The sequence below is a fragment of the Colletotrichum fructicola genome, assembly GCF_000319635.2.
Source record: "Colletotrichum fructicola Nara gc5 chromosome Unknown KSG_Nara_v1_contig01, whole genome shotgun sequence".
In the NCBI taxonomy this organism is placed as follows: Eukaryota; Fungi; Ascomycota; class Sordariomycetes; order Glomerellales; family Glomerellaceae; genus Colletotrichum; species Colletotrichum fructicola.
Genome location: NW_027094051.1, coordinates 3,169,959 through 3,188,013, shown reverse-complemented (window position 1 = coordinate 3,188,013; position 18,055 = coordinate 3,169,959). Strand labels below are relative to the sequence as shown.

The following is an 18,055-nucleotide window of genomic DNA, read 5'->3' as shown; positions in this document are numbered from 1 at the left end:
GGGATCAGGATGAGAGACCAGAAGTGACGTTGTCCGGCCAAGGAAGTTATCGTTTTGAGATCGTTGGACAAGGAAGGTGCTTGGTGGTTTATCGCCTTGATTTCCCGCCTTGCGCATATCCATATATCCCCACGATGACGGAGAGATAAGCTTTAGACTTGTCACTGGAGATGCTTAGATAGATGCCCTACGAAGGGCAATATGCTTTCACGAGCAAGAAACCATCACAGGGGAACAGCTTCAGAATATTGAAATAGACATTACACAAAAGAAGAAGAAAAAAAAGATCGAACAAAAAAACGAGTTAAAACATGCAACCATCTCTAAATCGTTCATAATTGCTATTCTATTCCCGTTCATCCGACAATGACATCGACGTACACTTCGAACACCCAACGCAACGCAAAGCAAAGTCGCATCGTCATCATCGTCAAGCCCCAGAACCCGAGATATCGCGCAATCTACTTATCACCAAGTCGGCTACGTCAAAGCATGCCACGTCAGAATACGATCACGGGATTCCGAGCTACAAACCCTGTCCTCCCCCGCTGGCCATGGATTCCTCGTTGGACGGGATGCAGGGTTCGTCCCAGTCATCAATGTCGTGAACTATCAACACCGTCAAGAGGATCGCACTTCACAGAAACGTATTTCCGTTTCTTCTTACAACCTGCGAACTTCGTGGAAGAGAGGGAGAAAAACGGTTTGCTCAGCTTGTAGACAGGCATTACGACCTCCCGTGGACTCAGCCGCGGTCTGTGGTTGAGTGGTCCACGCGGCCTGCGCTGGCTTCCCCTGTCCCTTGAACCACCCCGCACCCGAGCCGTGGGTGTAGAAACATCACATCTCACCTGATGAATATGCAGTACAGTAGATGTGAATACCAAAGTCGTTGCTTCATTAATTATATGCTACTTCTAGGAAGTCGAACGTAGCACCCCGGCCCGTTCTGTGGGCGCCGGGTGGGGGTATCATTCTAGGGACCATCGAGATGGTTATTAGGTGGTAGGAGAGAGACGCTGCCGCCACCAGCCTCCATAAAAAAGTCTTTCGCCTCTTGTCGTCTCGCGCAGGCCGTCTTGATCCATCTCAGGAACTCAAGAGGTCGCCTTCGCGTGCATGCCCGTGTATCGACTTTGCCTCCGACAGCAGAAAGCCTCTGAAAATACAGAGAAGAGGGATTCCCGGTCCGACCCCTTCGCTAGGATCTCGGCCACATGCCTGTTGAACCGTTCCTCGTCCTCGAAGTGCTTTCTCTACAAGCGCTGCTTCTCTTCCTTGCTGGCCCCGCCGGTTACATTCGCCAAGAAGTCGGCTATCGCTTCAAAGTAACCCTCCTCGAGGACGCTAGAGTTGTGGTCGCCCGCTGGCAGGGGTTTCCAGATTTTGGAGGGTGCCTGGGACAGCTCGTAAAGCTGGCGCATGTGACGAGGTCTGAGACATGTGTTAGTCTAGAGCGGTGACATCCAAGACAACACAAAAAAAAACATGTTGGAGAAGCGGTATCAGACTCTCGTCGTAGGGTAAAATCAAGCGTCCCGAAGGACTCATATTTTGTGGGTGGTGACTTCAGATCATCATATCCGCTGGGTAGAAAGGTAGCAAAAACGAAGAGGAGAAGACTTACGGTACGATCTCATCCTGCAGGCCAGAGAGAAAAAGCATGGGCACCGAGGTGATGTTGGGAATCACCGACTCGCTCGGCCATACTTGGTGACACAAAAGGGTCAAGTACTTGGCCGGAGGGAGAACGGATGGGATAAGCTTGCGCATGGAGAGGAAGGTGTTCTCCAAGATCAAACCCGCAATATCGCCATCTTTTTGGTTCTTGGCGACAAGCTTGATGGCGACGGCCCCGCCCAAGCTCTGGCCGTAGACAACCAGCTTATGGCTGCTCGTCTCTGCGCGGGCGCGGAGGTAGTCAAGCGCCGTTTGCGCGTCGAGGAAAAGGCCGGACTCGTCAGGCTCGCCGGTGGAGAGGCCGTAGCCGCGGTACTCGAGCATGAAAACATTGCAGCCGATAAAGTTAATAAGCATGCGGGCAATGGGCAGGCGGTGACCGATATTGCCGGCGTTGCCGTGGAACATCAGGATGGTGACATTCGAGTTGTTGCCGCCGCGAGGGCCCCGAATGTAAAAGGCCGAGAGCTTTTCGCCATCGTTTGTCGGGATGACCAGCTCTTCGAAATCTTTAATTCCGTATTGTGAAGGTCGTGGGACTTCGGTGCGGGAATTCGGGGGCATGTGCGAAGGGTAAATCAGAGCCCTGGAGCCACACATGGTCTGGTTAGCTTGCTTTCGTTGTGGGGTCGCATCGGAAGAAGGTGGCGTCACATGGACACACACGCGAACCGCTTGGGTTGGGGGCGAAGGGAACACCTACTTCTGCTTGAAGTAGAGGAGGGTCGTCAAGACTGCTGCGATACCCTGCGAGGCAAAAGAGACGGATTAGCTTTGGGGACTAGCATAGCGGTAGAGGCACCATCTCGGGGTGAGGGCCCAAGAGGAGGGGTAGCAGACAGGAAGGTTGAAGGCTCGGTGAGAAAAGATGGGTAGTCCGTAGGACGAGGAGGCGGGAATGGCCATACCGTCGAGGCTATGGCTGGTAGCCGCATGTACGCGCCAACAGTACTGAGCATAGAGACACCCTGCTCAAGATAACTGTTGGAGGACGACGACGCTGAATTGGAGGAAGACATCTCGGAAGGGTCTCTCTTTTTCCTGGCGGGAGGAAAGGCGGAGGAAAGATTATATTTCCTCAATGCTGGACCAGTCGGCAAGCCCTCAATAGGATTAGGAGGGACCTGACCAGAATTGATGGGGAAGGTAAGGCCCGAAGCGAGGAGGCAGAGTCCAGGAGAGAGCGGAGCCTCGCGGAGGCGGTGGAGGCCGACGCTAGCGGGCAGCAAGTACAGCCCACGCGGAGATTGGCGGGCAAGGTGACGGGTTGGATGTTAGAGCGCAAGTCGGTATGAGGCGATTGGAGACGCGAGCCAGGTCCAGGTCAACTGCGGTGGGCAGCCAACCGCAGCGCAGGCTCGCAACAGGACGAACAGACAGGGTCGCGCACGGAGCGGAGTGCTAAGCCTGGTGATTGACCGTCGACCCTGGAACCGGAAAGGCTGGCAGCGTTCCCTGATCGGAACGAAACCGAAGATCGGAGAGCGGTGTCAGTTTGTTGAGGAGCCAGAGCTCACTGGCACTGGACCTCTCGTTTTTGTTCTTGAGTCGTGAATGTTCCGTGTTTCGGGTTGCGAGCAGCAACGACGGCTGGCACTGAAGGCGCGGGAGGACACGGGCGACGGGAGATAGTGGTGTGGTTTTCTTTAGCAGGGCCGCATGATGCAGGTCAGGAGGGAAACCGTGTGAGGCGGGATCTCACAGCCGTGCCGCCGGCCGGGAGGTTTGGGGTACAGCGAAGGCTGTCGGTGGGTTGCAGCGTTCAGCGCAGTGGGTGTCCTGGGCGGCCTTTTTCAATGTGCATCGAAATTCGAATCGGTGGATGAGGTCGGGGGCCAGCAACGAGGCGGGTCTGGGAGGCTTGTCGATGCGGCAGGTGACCTGATTTGGGGGTTGCCGGCAGGTTCTTTTCGGAGGTGCAGGGCTGCCAAGGCTTGTTGGACGGGCCTTGGAGGCGGAGGCAATCAATTTGAGAGAGTGCGCGAGGAAAGAGTCGAGTTGCGAGAAGCGATGATACGATGTGATCGGTAATGATGATAGGGAGGGGGATGTTGGAGGCGAGATGTCCTGCGAACTAGTTTCCGAAATACGACAGCCAGCATGAAGCGAGGGGATATCATAAAAAGTCAAAGGAGGCACTAGACGGTGTTTAAGGTGTTGGTTGGCTGACATTGTCCCGCTGCGACGCGGACACACGCGTTGATAGTCTTGTGTGGTTTCATTGCGTTTGTTGCTAAACGCGCCTAGCATGAAGCAATAAACAGCCATCGCATTGCCGGCGGTCCGTCCTTGATATTGGAGATGGAATGCTTGCTGAGCTTACCTTGGGTACTAAACGAGCACGGGATGACCGCTTTGCCATGCTGAAGATGTGAGCTTTTTTGCAGCTCTTCAACGAGATAGAGACTCTATCGCGAGGAAGCAACTTGACATGAATCATTCATATCTTGCGGCAATTCCGTGGATATATTCACTGTTCCTATTCGAGCACGTCGACGATTCATCGCATGTAAGTTTTGGTGCGCATGTAAGTTTTGGTGGCCGCGGCAAGTCAGCATACACACCAAATGCCACACGAGACAGTGACAGAAGTCTGCTTGATGAAGGGACGGATCATGATCGCCGGAATGGGTAGCCAGCTCCCTCGAACTCAGGGGAACGCATCCAAAGCCGCAACATCCATCAACTTGTGTCCGCCGTCTCGTTACTTCAATACCTAGGAGGATCTGCCACTGAAACTAGACGTGGAAGACGGCGTGTGACAGGGAAGGAAAGGGCAAGGCATGACCTGGTGGGGGATTCGTGCCTCTCAAAATGCAATATCGGGCCCCCCAAGTGCGCCGTGGGCTGACATAGCGGGTTGCGGTGATTGGCAGAGGCCGACAATAGGGGGCAGCTCGGGCGATTTGGACGCTGAAGCTGGAGCTCTGAATGACGGGAGACGCGGAAGCGCATCGGACGGATTGTCGGGAGCTTCCACATTACCTAAGCTGGTCCTGCGCCGGGCTGACTTTAAGGTCACCTTAGCACAACCGCGGTGCGCCATCCATCCACCACGGCGGGGAGCTCATTCGAATGGTCCCCGAAGCTTTCCTGTCGCTGCTCACTGCCGCGCACTTCCACCGTCCGGATCTAGCTATCCAGGGCAAGACACCTGAACCATCTCAATCTCAACCGCGGAGATCAATGGCGTTGTCTTGGCTGGAACGAGGTGCGACTGGCGCCGAGCTTGGGGCTTGATACTCATCCTTGCGGGCTGGCTTGCGTGAACAATGTGGCTCAGTACTAACGAATTGCAAGTTACAACGGCGCCGTCAATCATTGAAGCTCCTCGGTCCAGATGAGATGGTCTCGCATCCACTGCCAACGTGGCCTGCAAGTCATGGGAAATCCACGCGATGGGCTCTCCTACAGCTAAGCTGCCATCGTCGATCCGACTCCAGATTCTATGCTTCCGTTTGCTCGATGGAAACGACGTGGGCCGCGCCCTGAGGCAAGGTAGGGAGGGCGTGTGCAGCAGCCCAAACGCAAGGCCGAAAGGGAAGTGGACATGGGAGGATTTCCAACAGCTGCATCCTCTTAAGCAATCCCAGGCACGGCACGCGGGCAAAGCCACCGACCTAACGCAAGGAAGGAACCCAGGGCAAAGCCAGGAACAGGAAAAGGAACGACTTTCGTCCGTTCTAATTGCGTCCCTGCAGCCGGCAACCAACAACCAAATTTATATGTCTTTCCACTCGCAAGCCCCCAACGACAAGTCGTTCGTTCGGCCGTCCGTCGATTTTAGACGCGCGCTATGGGGGCGGCGCTGAAGACATGCCCCAACAGGCCAACACTGAAGGGCGGCGATGCACTGCAAATGGGGGCTGCCCGCCAGCTGGGCCATCTCATGCAGCCCGCTAATCAGCGTGCCAGAAAGCGATGTGACGGCCCCCCGAGACGTCGACCTGGACGCCCAACGCGGCGGCAGCAGCCGTTCCATCCCTCTGGGACGTCGTCGTCATCCCTTTGATTCGCAGCGCCAGCCGGCGGATAGGGACAGGGCCCTCGCTTGGTCCGTCTCATGTGGCCGCTCCTTGTCCGGTCTCTTTTGGCAGTCGGTGGTCTACGGATACCTGACTTCAGCTACTACGGATTCGGATACGGATACCTTACTCAGAAGATCAGAGTGCGTGGCCTGGCCCTGCCCTTGTCGTGGAAGCCGAGGCGTCCCCAGAATAGAAGCAGAGCAGAAGCTTCTGCTGCTCTTCGGTTTACCCCTGAGTCCCGTTCTCTCTCGTCACTCGAACATGGGGTTCTCGTCTCCTTCCGTGAAACCGCGGCAAACGGGACGGGGACGACGACAAGACACTGCATTCCAGTCAACGGTCCGTCCGGAATGTTGCCCCACCGGGTGCAATTGCGCTTCTCATGCTGGCAACGCCCCGGGCTTGTCTATGCAAAAGACGGCGTTGTCGTGATGTGCTTGATTGTGGATCGATGTCGAACGGCATGTCTAGCCAGGTCAGGGACTCATGGCAGCTACAGCTGCCTTTCTTTAGACATCGATCACTAGCGGACCCCCAAAGGTAAGGGCATAAGGTACAGAATCCACTGGCCTGCATTTCGCATTTCTTCAACAGCTCGCCCTGTGAAGAAACGGGCGAAGCGCGGGGGCGGTCTGCGGTGCCAGGAAGCCAGAAGCCCACCACGGGTGCATTCCGTTGCAGCTCGAGGTGGAATCAGTGGGATCTCGTGCTGCGAGTAAGTGGGAGAGGATGGTCAATGGTCGCCCGCTGGAGGCTGGACGGACGCAAGGACGGTGCTGCGCAGAGTCTCCATATCGTCCACCGTCTTCAGTGTTCTTCCCGTGAGGCGGACAAGATGCAACCACCCCCACCGTTGTCGCCCTGTCTCCAACGATTGGTCGACTGGGAATTGGCTATCATCCGAAGTACAGCCAATCAGACGCGTCGTTCGTCTGGGTTTTGGATTCATTGGGCCACTCGACACCACCGATTGCTGCTGAATGACCGTCGTTCCCCTGGGATACCGCCTGTCACTGGGAAAGAGCCGGGGTGCGCCTAGCAACAACATGTCGAGCTGCCCAACTGCGATGCACTCCAACGTCTCCACGACAAAGACGGACCAGAGAAAAAAAAATCCCACTGCGAAAAGTTTCGTTCGATTCCCACTTTGTTTGCATAGACTTTTTTGCAGTGCAGCCCGCGCAGCTTCACGACTTTCCGCAACTCAACCTCGTCGCTAGCCGTGTCTTTGGCAACCGATAATTCGTCGCGCATTCTCCAGACGAGCGCAATCTCATCCGCCCAGTCCAAACATCCTCAGCACGGCCAATCTTGGACAGCTTTAGGCCGGTTTTGACGCCATTGCCCCTCGATTCACCACGCCACCAGCTCCTCCAGCTGTTCGTACTCTCGCTCACTCGTCGCAACCGCAAACTTCCAGTGCTGAGCTCACCTCGCTCAAAATACAACATCGCCCAGCTTGGATTCCCGCTCTGCAGTCCAGGAATCTCAGTCTCCAGTCTTTTACCCGTCGTCACCTGCAGCTGGTCACCTTTTTTCTGGGGGCAGAGATTGCGCGCGTTCCTCAGCTGCGTCTCTCTCTCTACCACATCCAACACACCTGAAGCGCGAAACAAATTCTCACCCCTCCATTCCCCTCCCCCCTGCGGACGTCGCCCCCTTGGACCCCTCCAAATAAGGGATTCCAACTTTGGAGATCGCCGGCACAGCTACGTCTTTGAGACGCGAAACCAACACGGAGGAAGCCCCTGACATCTCGAGTTGGATTGAACTCTGAGTTCCTTTGCGCCTGCTCCCCCCGAGCCACCCGCTGTCTCGCCATTTCTCTCGTCCTCTCGCCATCCTTCTGTCTGCTGCCGCCGACAAACACACACACTTACTCTCATAACACACAATCAACATCGAACAGCAACAACATTCCCCTCGCTCCACGCCCGGGCCTGTCTCCAACATCCATCCCGCTAGTTCTCACACACACACACCCGCTACCGACTGCCAAAGTCTCAGCTACGCTTCCCAAAGCTCCAAAACACTCAGTGTCGTCCCCCAGTCTGCCCTTGTTCGTCTCGTACAAGGCACGTCCCGGCTTGCATTGCAGTCCACTTCTTGACGATCCCCCAAGCCCGCCAGCCCGGCCAGTCAGGCGCCGCCCTGAATCTGCACTCTGCAAATCCGCCTGCCGACAGATACACCACGGCCATTCCGTCGCCTCCCCAAACCGCCTTTCATTCTCTTCCGTTAAATACCGCGACCCAGTCAAAACCGTTCTCAGCCCAACGTCCCGCGCCCAATAGAAGCCCATCGTAAGGACAACACATCATCGTACAGCGTCGCTCCCTTCATCATGGTGTCCTTCTCTTGTGAGGTAAGCCCGCCCGTCGCCCTCTTTTCTTCCTCTTCGTCCTCCTTCCCCCCATCCCAAGGGTCCCTTTACTTCTCCGTACGACCCCCCGTCGGTAACCCCCCCGAGGATCCCCATGTCGTCTTATTATAACCTCTTGACCTGACATCACATCCTCACACCACACACCTTCCATACAAGCAAGACACCAGACACACACCCCTCCAGCAACGGAAACAAACACCCCTCCACTTCCCCTTGGATGCTCTTTAATAGTCACTGTCTCGTCCCGTCCCTCCTTCGCCTCCCCGACCATACACCCCTCTTCATCCCCCAAGAATCCAATTATCTTGCTCTAGCAACTCCTGCGCAACATCACTGACCTGTCGCTTTGCTCAACCACAGAACTGTGGTGATGTCTTGACGAAGAAGAAGCTCGACCCGCACAGAAACCGTTGTCGAGGCGCCACTTACACTTGCATCGATTGCATGGTCTACTTCCCCGGCACCGAATATCGTTCTCATACCGTAAGTCCCACCAGTTCCTCATCGAGCCGCCAACGGGCGCCGTCTCCGAGGCTAAGGTAGTCATGTGCTAACCCAACGCCAGAGTTGCATGAGCGAAGCCCAAAAGTACCAAGGCGCCCTCTACAAGGAGAAGAACAACAACAACAATAAGAAGCAGAACAATAGAAACAACATCCAGCCGCAAAACGTACCCCTTCCCGACGACAACATGGCTCATGTAGCATACGTTGAGGACGTCCCCGAGGACGTCTTCGAAACCTACGAATACCAGGGCGGCGGCAGCGACGACGGTGCCTCCCCGGCCAACCTACCCGAAGCACCTACACCTCCCTCCGCTCCCAATGTCTTTGACTTCCTCGAAGCAGCAACACCCACCGCCTCAACGCTCCAGCTCGGCCAGAAGGAAGTCAACGAAGAGACACAACTGGTTCGCTATGAAGCGAGCACCTTCCTGGACGAGGACGGCGCCATGGTCGACGAGGACCCCCAGGCTATGGTCCAATACGGCGCCGGCTCCATTCCCCTCGACCCTTACGAGACACCCGCCCCCAAGCACGAGAGAAGGAGGAAGGACGGCAGTGAGAAGAAGGACAAGAAGCGCAAGCGTCTTCACGTCGACACCGACCAGATGATGATCGACGCTCCGCCCCAGCTCCAGCACTCAGGCCTCACCGGCGGCATCAAGACCATGATGCGTCCCGTCTTCCCCCCGTCGCCCGACTTCTCCGGCGGCGACGCCGACCCGTCCCCTCTCAGCCCGCTGAAGAAGACGAAGCACTCCAAGCACAAGAAGTCCTCCGAGGGAGGCATCGGCAACAACATTCTCGGCCTCCTCAACATGAACACCAGCAGCAAGACCAAGGCCAAGAAGCGCAAGGTCTCGTCCTCCTCCAAGAAGCACTCCTCGCACCGCCACCGCGACGGCGAGAAGGCCCCCAAGCTCATCGAGTACCGCCCCGGCTCCCGCGACAGCAAGAAGGACGGCGACGGCGACGACAACCAGATGGTCGTCTTCCGCCCCCGCGCCGACGTCTTCCTGTCCCTCGTCAACAAGGGCCCCGAGAGCGAGCGCGGCTGCAGCATGAACAAGGCCCTGAAGCGCTTCCACCGCGAGCGCTCCTCCTCCGGCGACAGCCTCAGCAAGCTAATGGAGGAGAAGGAGCTGTGGCGCTCCCTGCGCATGAGGCGCAACGAGCGTGGAGAGATTGTACTCTTCACTGCCTGAGCAGTCTTCGCTGCTTGAGTTAAATCTCCAACCCCCAAACACCCTTTTGTAACCAACGGATAACCGGGCTGGGGAACTCATAAAGGATACGGAGTTTAAGCGTTTGATGTTTTTTTTTTTGTTTTTTTTCACTGTTTTTATTGGAACGCACAATGGCACATGATACCTACACGATGGAATAGAGAGCCATCGAGCCCTGGAATGGGCAAACGGGCCCTCCTCAAGGGGAGACAGGGCGGACCATTGGGTGGGGGTGGGGGAAAGGTGTTCGGATCACTTGTCTTGGTCGACAAACAGTATCACTTTTTATTTTCTCTCCTCTTTTTTGATACTGGTCCCCCGTTCATCGTATCCAATGGTCGGCATTGCTCCCAGGAAGCTGGTCTTCAAAGCTTATAACCGACGAGCCATCTGATCCATTGATATGAAGCGCGGCGGAGACACAGTGTCTAGGGGGGGGATATTTCTTCACACTTTTTCAAACTCTTCTGTGTATTGAGTAGGAAGGTCGACCAACACGTTTTCTGTCTCTCGTTGCATTTCTCTGAGCATCTTGTTGATTTTGACAATTGTGAAGGGAGGGTGCTAATACCTTTTGTATCATCTCATGAGTGTACCTCTATTCTGTGGTATATAATTCATTTCGTACAAACTCTTTTGCTTCGGATGCCTTTGTTCATGAAAACTCCAGTCCTGCATACACTCAGGATGAAATACCACCACTGGTCTTAACCACCAAAGCTCTCCGCTCACTGTAATAATAATAATGAAAATGTACAAAAGTAAACTCCGCATCGCCTCACCGGGCAGCTAAAAATTAACCCCCCTTCCCCATCACGCAAGCCTCAGGGGCAGGATATGCTGCACCATCGCCTCCCGCCTACAGAGGGGACACTCAGGCTTCTCCCTCACCCAGTCCCCAATACACGTCCAGCAAAACACATGCCCGCACTGCGTCGCGGACGGGTCCTTCAGCTCCTCCAGACACAGCGTGCACTTCCGCTGCGCTGCGCCCGCAATGTACCCCATCACCTTGTCATCGCTCAGATCATACCGCGCCTCGTCCGCCGCCACCACAGGCGTGTGCGTGACCGCGGCGATATCAACCTTCGCCCCGCCGGCCCCGTTCCCGCCGGGCGTGCCCGTCTCGGAGAGCAGCACGGCCGTGTTCGCCGCGTACGCGTTCGAATCGAGCGACACGTCGACATGGCCCGCGGCCAGGGCGCGCTCGCGGGCGGCGCGGGAGGTGGAGAAGTCGGAGATCGTGGCGCGGATGTGCAGGTAGGATTGCACGGCGAGCTGGGCCACTAAGAGCACGCCGAGGACCTCGTAGCCTGCGCGGTCGGGGGAGTCGGGGACTTTGCGGGTGAAGACGTAGCGAAAGCCGAGGAGTCGCTTGGCGAGCTCGTAGTAGGTGCCGGTGAAGTAGAAGACGGCGAGGGTGGCGGCGTGGAGGGGCGCGGCGGAGGTGAGGCTGGGGAGGTTGGCGAGGATGTAGGCGGCGAGCTTTTGGCGGGTCGTGCCGGGTGTTTGGTGCTGGCCCTTCGGGAGGGAGGACTGTAACGCGGCGCGGATGCGGGCGCGCACGGAGGGGAGGAGGCGGCCGAGGGCGTAGGGGAGGAGGACGGAGGTGGCGATGTAGGAGGCGCGGCGGGGGAGGGCGGGCAGCTCAGCGGCCGAGGGGTCGGAGGGCGGTACGTGGAGCTGGACGAGGTCGCAGTACTCCTCGCCGAGGGTGCGGTTGCCGGGCAGGGTGGTGAGGGCGAGGTAGAGGGTGTCGGCGAGGAGGCGGTGGAGGGAGGTTGCGGAGTGGGCGGAGCGGGCGCCGAGGAGCAGGCGGTGGAGGGAGGTGAGGGTGTTGGAGAGGTGGCCTTTGTAGTAGGCGTCTTTCTGGTGGGCGCGGATGATGTCGGGCGCGGAGGCGTAGGGGTATGGCGAGGAGGGGAGCGTCGGGTGTTGTGGTTGTTCGGGGGAGGACGACATTATGAATGGTGATTGCGCATTGCGCGCGCGCGAGGCAGGGCGCGGGTTTGTTGTTTGTCGATTTGTGATGTTTTCAGGTTCGATGGTCTGGTTTGTTTGGTAGGAAGGTATGGCGCGGCGTCGGGGAATTGGATTGAGGGTAAAGTCGTGGTGGAGTATCGTGGACGTGATGGTGTTGAGATGCGTAGCGTCGTTTTTGGTGGTTGGAGATTTGAGCCGAGGCGCTGCGACAGCTGCCGGGGCTTGCTGGAGCTCGGCCGGCAATTGTCAGCATGTGTGGTGCATGGCCCGGCGCCGAGCAGCCTTGATGGCGGGGATTGATCCTGGCAGGGATCAGGACTACCACTTACAAGCCGTGGAATGTCACCCGAAATGTTTGTTTGACGGTGGGATGAACACGCGGTTCAACCTGCGTCATTGAATAATTAGATGCATGACTTCTTCTCGTAATTGCCAAAATCGCGCATGCACTTCTTTCTGACTTCGGCGGAGGCAACAGTTCATACAGGTGACGGGGGAAGATGTTAGCGTCTGGGTGGAGGAGCGCGCATGGGCACTAACATGCGATACCGGGGTGAGGGGTTTGATAAGATGCGCCGCTGAGTCTCTGAAGCCAACTGACCCGTAATGCCGAAACTGCTCCGTCAAGCTCTCCGGTTCAGAACGTTTTGTGTTTGAGCTTGAGAGAACAAATCCGATTTCCCTCTCCGTTCAAACGGCGCAGCCGACTCTCAAGTTTTTCTTCAACTCACAGAAGCGCTCGACTTTCTGGTTTTGGATGAGTCATCTGCTCTCAAGGCAGTGTACGTAACTTCCTCACTTCAACATATATTGAGGCATCCGCGACGATATTGCAACTCTTGAGGTAAGTTATTGCACAAACACTTTCGGATATTAGACAACTAATTGAGACATAGACTTGAACAATCGTGAACATGGGCCACCTCGTCACGGTAGCGACATGTTCGCTCAACCAGTGGGCTCTGGACGTCAGTCTCTACCCCTCTCACGAGTTGTCGACGATGCTAACTCTGCAACTCTAGTGGGAAGGCAACACTGCTCGCATTATTGAGAGTATCCAAAAAGCCAAGGCCGCCGGAGCCCGACTTCGTGTCGGTCCTGTGAGTCACTCATATCCCTCAGCTTATCCAACGACTCCTTCAGTCTTCGGAAACTATGTGCGAAGTTTCAGTCAACTGACATCGACCCAGGAACTTGAAATCTGCGGCTATGGCTGCCTCGACCACCTCCTCGAGCAGGACCTCTACCTGCACTGCTTCGAGATGCTTCGCCGCATCCTGCTCGACGAGTCCTGCCACGACATCCTCCTCGACATCGGCATGCCCGTCCAGCACCGCAACCAGCGCTTCAACTGCCGCGTCCTCTGCCTCAACGGCAAGATCCTCATGATCCGCCCCAAGATGTGGCTCGCCAACGACGGCAACTACCGCGAGATGCGCCACTTCACCCCGTGGATGCACCCGCGCACCACCGAGCAGTACCACCTGCCGCGCATCCTGCAGGACATCCAGGGCGCCACGCACGTCGTCTTCGGCGACGCCGTCGTCTCGACCCCGGACACCTGCTTCGGCGCCGAGACCTGCGAGGAGCTCTTCACCCCCAACGCCCCGCACATCGCCATGTCCCTCGACGGCGTCGAGATCATCACCAACAGCAGCGGCTCCCACTTCACCCTGCAGAAGCTCGACACCCGCCTGCAGCTCATCATGGAGGCCACGCGCAAGAACGGCGGCATCTACCTGTACGCCAACCAGCAGGGCTGCGACGGCGACAGGCTGTACTACGACGGCTCCGCCATGATTCTGGTCAACGGCGATGTTGTGGCGCAGGGGTCGCAGTTCAGCTTGAACGATGTCGAGGTCGTCACTGCGACGGTAGATTTGGAGGAGGTGCGGGCGTACCGCTCTGCGATCTCTCGTGGTCTGCAGGCTGCGCGGTCCGATGCCAAGTACGAGAGGATCCAGACTTCTTTCGAGCTGAGCTCCGAGGACGACGATGCGGATGTTGAGAAGCGTCCTTCGCCTCCTATTAAGCCCAAGTTCTACTCTGTCGAGGAGGAGATTGCGCAGTGTGCTGGATGCTATCTTTGGGATGTAAGGTTACCGGCGTCTTTTGTGTGTGCGAAGCTGACAACTCTTAGTACCTCCGCCGGTCTGGGACAGCAGGGTATCTCGTTCCCCTCAGTGGTGGCATCGACTCCTGCGCAACCGCAAGTACGTCTCCTTCGCCCCTTATTCCAACACCAACTAACCCATTGTAGCAATCGTATTTTCCATGTGCCGCATCGTAATGAAGGCTGTCGAAGAGGGCAACGCCCAGGTAATCGAAGACGTAAAGCGCATCGCCAAGTACGAAGGCGACGGTGTTCTCCCCAAGACGCCACAGGCCCTCTGCAACCAGGTCCTCTCAACCATCTACATGGGCATGAGAGAACAAAGCTCTGCCGAGACCCGTGGGCGTGCAAAGGACCTCGCCGAGGCCATTGGCAGCTACCACATTAACCTCGACATCGACGAGATCTACCAGGCGCAGAAGAACCTCCTCAAAGCCACAAACAACTTTGAGCCCAAGTTCAAGGTCGAAGGCGGCACCGTCCAGGAGAACCTGATGCTGCAGTGTCTCCAGGCGAGAATCCGTATGGTGACGGCGTACGAGTACGGACAGATTCTTCCCACTGCCAGAGGCCGCCCTGGTGGTGGTGGCTTGCTCGTTTTGGGCAGTGCCAACGTCGGCGAGTCTTTGAGAGGATACTTCACCAAGTAAGCGATTCAGAAGACGTAAGCACTGACGTTGATGTACTAATATTCACACAGATATGATTGCTCCAGTAAGAATGCCCATCCTTGAGCCTCTCAGGGAGGCTTTGGGCACTAACCCGCGCAAATCGCTGAATACGCGGGTCCCGCCCCTGACAAGGACACACACTGACACACACCCTTACAGGCGCCGACATCAACCCCATCGGGTCCATCGACAAGTCCGACCTCAAGCGCTTCATCGCCTGGGCCGAGAAGGACTTTGGCGTCCCGTGTCTCCACGACTTCCTCACGGCGGTCCCGACTGCGGAACTTGTGAGTCCCAATCTTTCCTCCCACTTCCCTCACACCGAGGCTGCCCCCCATACCTGTACAGAGGAGCAGTTCCCACTCACACGCACCCCATAGGAACCCATCTCGGAGACGTACGTCCAGAGCGATGAGGTCGACATGGGCATGACATATCCGGAGCTCACCATCATGGGCCGCCTCCGCAAGGTCAACAAGCTGGGCCCCTACGGCATGTTCCAGCGCCTCGTCCACGACTGGGACGAACACCGCGAGCGTGCGCCGGATGATGAGGCACCGCTTTACAACCCGAGACAGACGGCCGAGAAGGTCAAGAAGTTCTTCCACTTTTACGCAATCAACCGTGAGTATAGTCCGCGCATTCCATCATGAAAAGACAATTGACTAATGACGACGGGAACAGGACACAAGATGACGACGCTCACTCCGTCCTTACACTGCAACGACTACTGTAAGTCCTCTTTGTACCGTCCAATCGGGTCGATGACATTTCCGCTGACTTCCCAACCCCCCCAAAAATAGCCCCCGACGACAACAGATTTGACCTCCGCCCGTTCCTCTACCCTCCCTTCTGGAAGAGCTGGAGTTTCAAGAAGATTGACATGGAGCTGGAGAAGATTGAAAAGAGGCAGGCCAAGAAGAAGAAGGCGGCGACGGCGTAAGTGTATAGACTAAGCCCGGGGGTCCCACTTCCCGCATAGAAGTTCGGACTGTACATAGAGTGGAACTCTCTCAACTCTGTGATAGCGCCGTAGAGGTTGTAGTAGATCGGTACTCTAATAAGACCCGAATACCGAAAAGAGTTCGGCCCCGAACCGCGGCACAGTGCCTCAGTGATGGAGCTCGCTTCTTTCAATTGTCTTTTTCTAGAACGCGCGTAAGGGGAGGCTGCAATTAGTCTAAGTCGACGTTGATCTCAACTTTACGCTCCCACATCCCGCCTAACCCAACCGTTCCTTGTCGTCAATTTACCCCAGTTTTGAGGCTGTAGTGTGCTGTCGTGTAGTGTATGTAAAAAAAAAAGTGACCGGGATGTAGGGCGCGGGAAGTAAGGGGTGTAAAAAAGCTTACGACTTCAGATCCAACGTCGATCTAAGGATGAGCAGAAAAAAATCCCCGTCAACCAATAACATCGCGCACAATGTAAGCCTGTAATGCCACGGATTCCGCGGGGTGGCCAGGATTGATATTAAACACCAGAAAAACCCACGATCTGATGAGAATTTGCGGCGTGGTGGTTGGCTCGCATTTGCCCCAGATTCGCTTCGTGGCAGTGTCATCTGGGGCAAATGCGAACCAACCACAACCGCCTCGTTTGACGTTTTCGGGACATTGTTGACGACGTGAATGCCTCTTTTGACGATATTCATAGGATGTCAAAAGCTTTAGCCTCGACTGCCAAGACTTTTAAGATCCACGGGAAGGTGTTTGCTTGTTTCTCGATGTGGCGTTCGTCCGGATGGGCAATCCACTTGACGAGAAAGAATGGATGAACCTCTGGGATTCTAGAGCATGAAGGGACGCAGTCGGTGACGACGACGGGTGACGCATAGCGGGATGAAGACGTCAAGCGAAGGGGCGCTGCAGTTTTTTTTCCCTTTCGTGATGGAGGAGGAAAGGGGTGGATGAATAGGAGAGCGGAGGCTCCGCTGATGAAGATGGAAAGGGCCAAAAGAATCACTTATAAGAAGATGATGATTCCAGCCTCGAAAGGAATCTTGAAAGGAGAGATCACCAAGCCAGCCTGGATCAACAAGACTTCAGCCTAGCAAACACTCTCATTCAACAGAAGACTCTCCCACAATCTTTACAAAAACACGAAGAAACAACATCTTCACCACTCTTTCCAGCAACATGCACTCCTCCGTCCTCCTTCTCCTGACTTCGGTCATGCTCGGCGCCGCCCACCCGGGCCACCACGAGGAGTCCCACCCGGCGCTCCTCGCCGCCCGCCACGAGCACCACGGCCTCGCCCGCCGCGGCCTCGAGAACTGCGTCAACACCAAGGCCTACCGCGACCTCCAGGCCCGCGCCATGGTCCGCCGCGCCCAGACGATCGACTACCACCGCGCCATCCGCAAGGCCAAGCGCGACGTCGACTCCGCCGGCACCGGCCACAACCAGACCTCGCTCCACGTCGGCATCGACACGTCCACCCCGTCCACCGACATCTTCGGCTCCAACCACACCTGCATCCTCAACCCGGAGGGCGAGATCGGCCCCTTCTGGGTCAAGGGCGAGCACATCCGCTCCGACCTCCGCGACGGCGAACCCGGCGTCGACGTCGTCCTCGACGGCCAGTTCATCGACGTCGAGACCTGCGAGCCCATCACCGACCTCTACTGGGACCTGTGGAACTGCAACGCCACGGGTATCTACTCGGGCGTCCAGGAGAGCTCCAACGGCAACGGCGACGACGCCTCCAACCTCAACAAGACGGCCCTCCGCGGCGTCCAGAAGACCGACAACGACGGCGTCGTCCAGTTCACCACCATCTTCCCGGGCCACTACTCCGGCCGTGCCACCCACCACCACATGGTCGCCTTCCTCGACGCCACCGTCCTGCCCAACAACACCCTCTCCTCCTCCCACGCCGCCCACATCGGCCAGCTCTTCTGGGACCAGGACCTCGTCGAGGCCGTCGAGGCCCTCGCCCCCTACAACACTAACACCGTCGACATCACCCTCAACAGCGACGACCACGTCGTCGGCGACGAGCTCGGCAGCAACGCCGACTCCGACCCCTTCTTCCAGTACGCCTACCTCGGTGACGACGTTGCCGAGGGCATCTTCGGCTGGATCACCATCGGCATCAACCGCACCGCCAGCTACGACACCAGCTACAGCTTCGAGTACACCTCCTCCGGCGGCGTCGCCGTCGAGAACTCCGGCTCCGGCGGTGTAGGCGGCGATGCCCCCAGCGGCGCCCCCAGCGGCACCGGTTTCCCTAGCGGCTCCGGAGCTCCTCCTGCTGCCACTTCCACCTCTGCTTAAGATAGGCGGGCTTGGTGTGAGTGTGAGTGTGTAGGGGTGCTCCGGTGACGGGGCTCAGCACGAATGCGTCGGTGATTACAGACGTATGTGCATGAGATATGAGGACTTATCAACCACCGCGCGTCGGCTTCGGACGTGCTTTCGGTTGCATATTTTACAGGATTGAAAAAGCCATTATGCGTCGGCGCGG

General features: G+C 56.9%; 5 protein-coding genes across 5 annotated transcripts; 3 read left to right on the top strand and 2 right to left on the bottom strand.

Annotated features, from left to right (window-relative positions):
- Positions 1-1,256: 1,256 nt before the first annotated feature.
- Positions 1,257-2,699, bottom strand: bem46 (the record flags this gene model as incomplete). Its single annotated transcript, XM_066150743.1, has 4 exons — positions 1,257-1,434; positions 1,628-2,266; positions 2,384-2,427; positions 2,521-2,586. The coding sequence occupies 4 exons, from the start codon at positions 2,584-2,586 to the stop codon at positions 1,257-1,259; spliced, it is 927 nt and encodes a 308-aa protein (XP_066009617.1).
- A 5,353-nt stretch (positions 2,700-8,052) lies between these two features.
- Positions 8,053-9,802, top strand: CGGC5_v000929 (UPF0743 protein; the record flags this gene model as incomplete). The annotated part of the gene is made up of 3 exons (XM_032019999.1): positions 8,053-8,073; positions 8,455-8,577; positions 8,660-9,802. The coding sequence occupies 3 exons, from the start codon at positions 8,053-8,055 to the stop codon at positions 9,800-9,802; spliced, it is 1,287 nt and encodes a 428-aa protein (XP_031882803.1).
- Positions 9,803-10,636: 834 nt separating this feature from the next.
- Positions 10,637-11,785, bottom strand: PEX10 (Peroxisome biogenesis factor 10; the record flags this gene model as incomplete). The annotated part of the gene is made up of 1 exon (XM_032020000.1): positions 10,637-11,785. One exon carries the CDS (start codon positions 11,783-11,785, stop codon positions 10,637-10,639), a length of 1,149 nt encoding a protein of 382 aa, XP_031882804.1.
- Positions 11,786-12,720: 935 nt separating this feature from the next.
- QNS1 (Glutamine-dependent NAD(+) synthetase) lies at positions 12,721-15,533 on the top strand (the record flags this gene model as incomplete). The annotated part of the gene is made up of 10 exons (XM_032020001.1): positions 12,721-12,774; positions 12,829-12,906; positions 12,997-13,899; positions 13,947-14,019; positions 14,067-14,565; positions 14,620-14,633; positions 14,750-14,877; positions 14,971-15,214; positions 15,275-15,322; positions 15,394-15,533. The coding sequence occupies 10 exons, from the start codon at positions 12,721-12,723 to the stop codon at positions 15,531-15,533; spliced, it is 2,181 nt and encodes a 726-aa protein (XP_031882800.1).
- Positions 15,534-16,725: 1,192 nt separating this feature from the next.
- CGGC5_v000926 (uncharacterized protein) lies at positions 16,726-17,865 on the top strand (the record flags this gene model as incomplete). Its single annotated transcript, XM_032020002.2, has 1 exon — positions 17,407-17,865. One exon carries the CDS (start codon positions 17,407-17,409, stop codon positions 17,863-17,865), a length of 459 nt encoding a protein of 152 aa, XP_031882917.2.
- Positions 17,866-18,055: the final 190 nt, after the last annotated feature.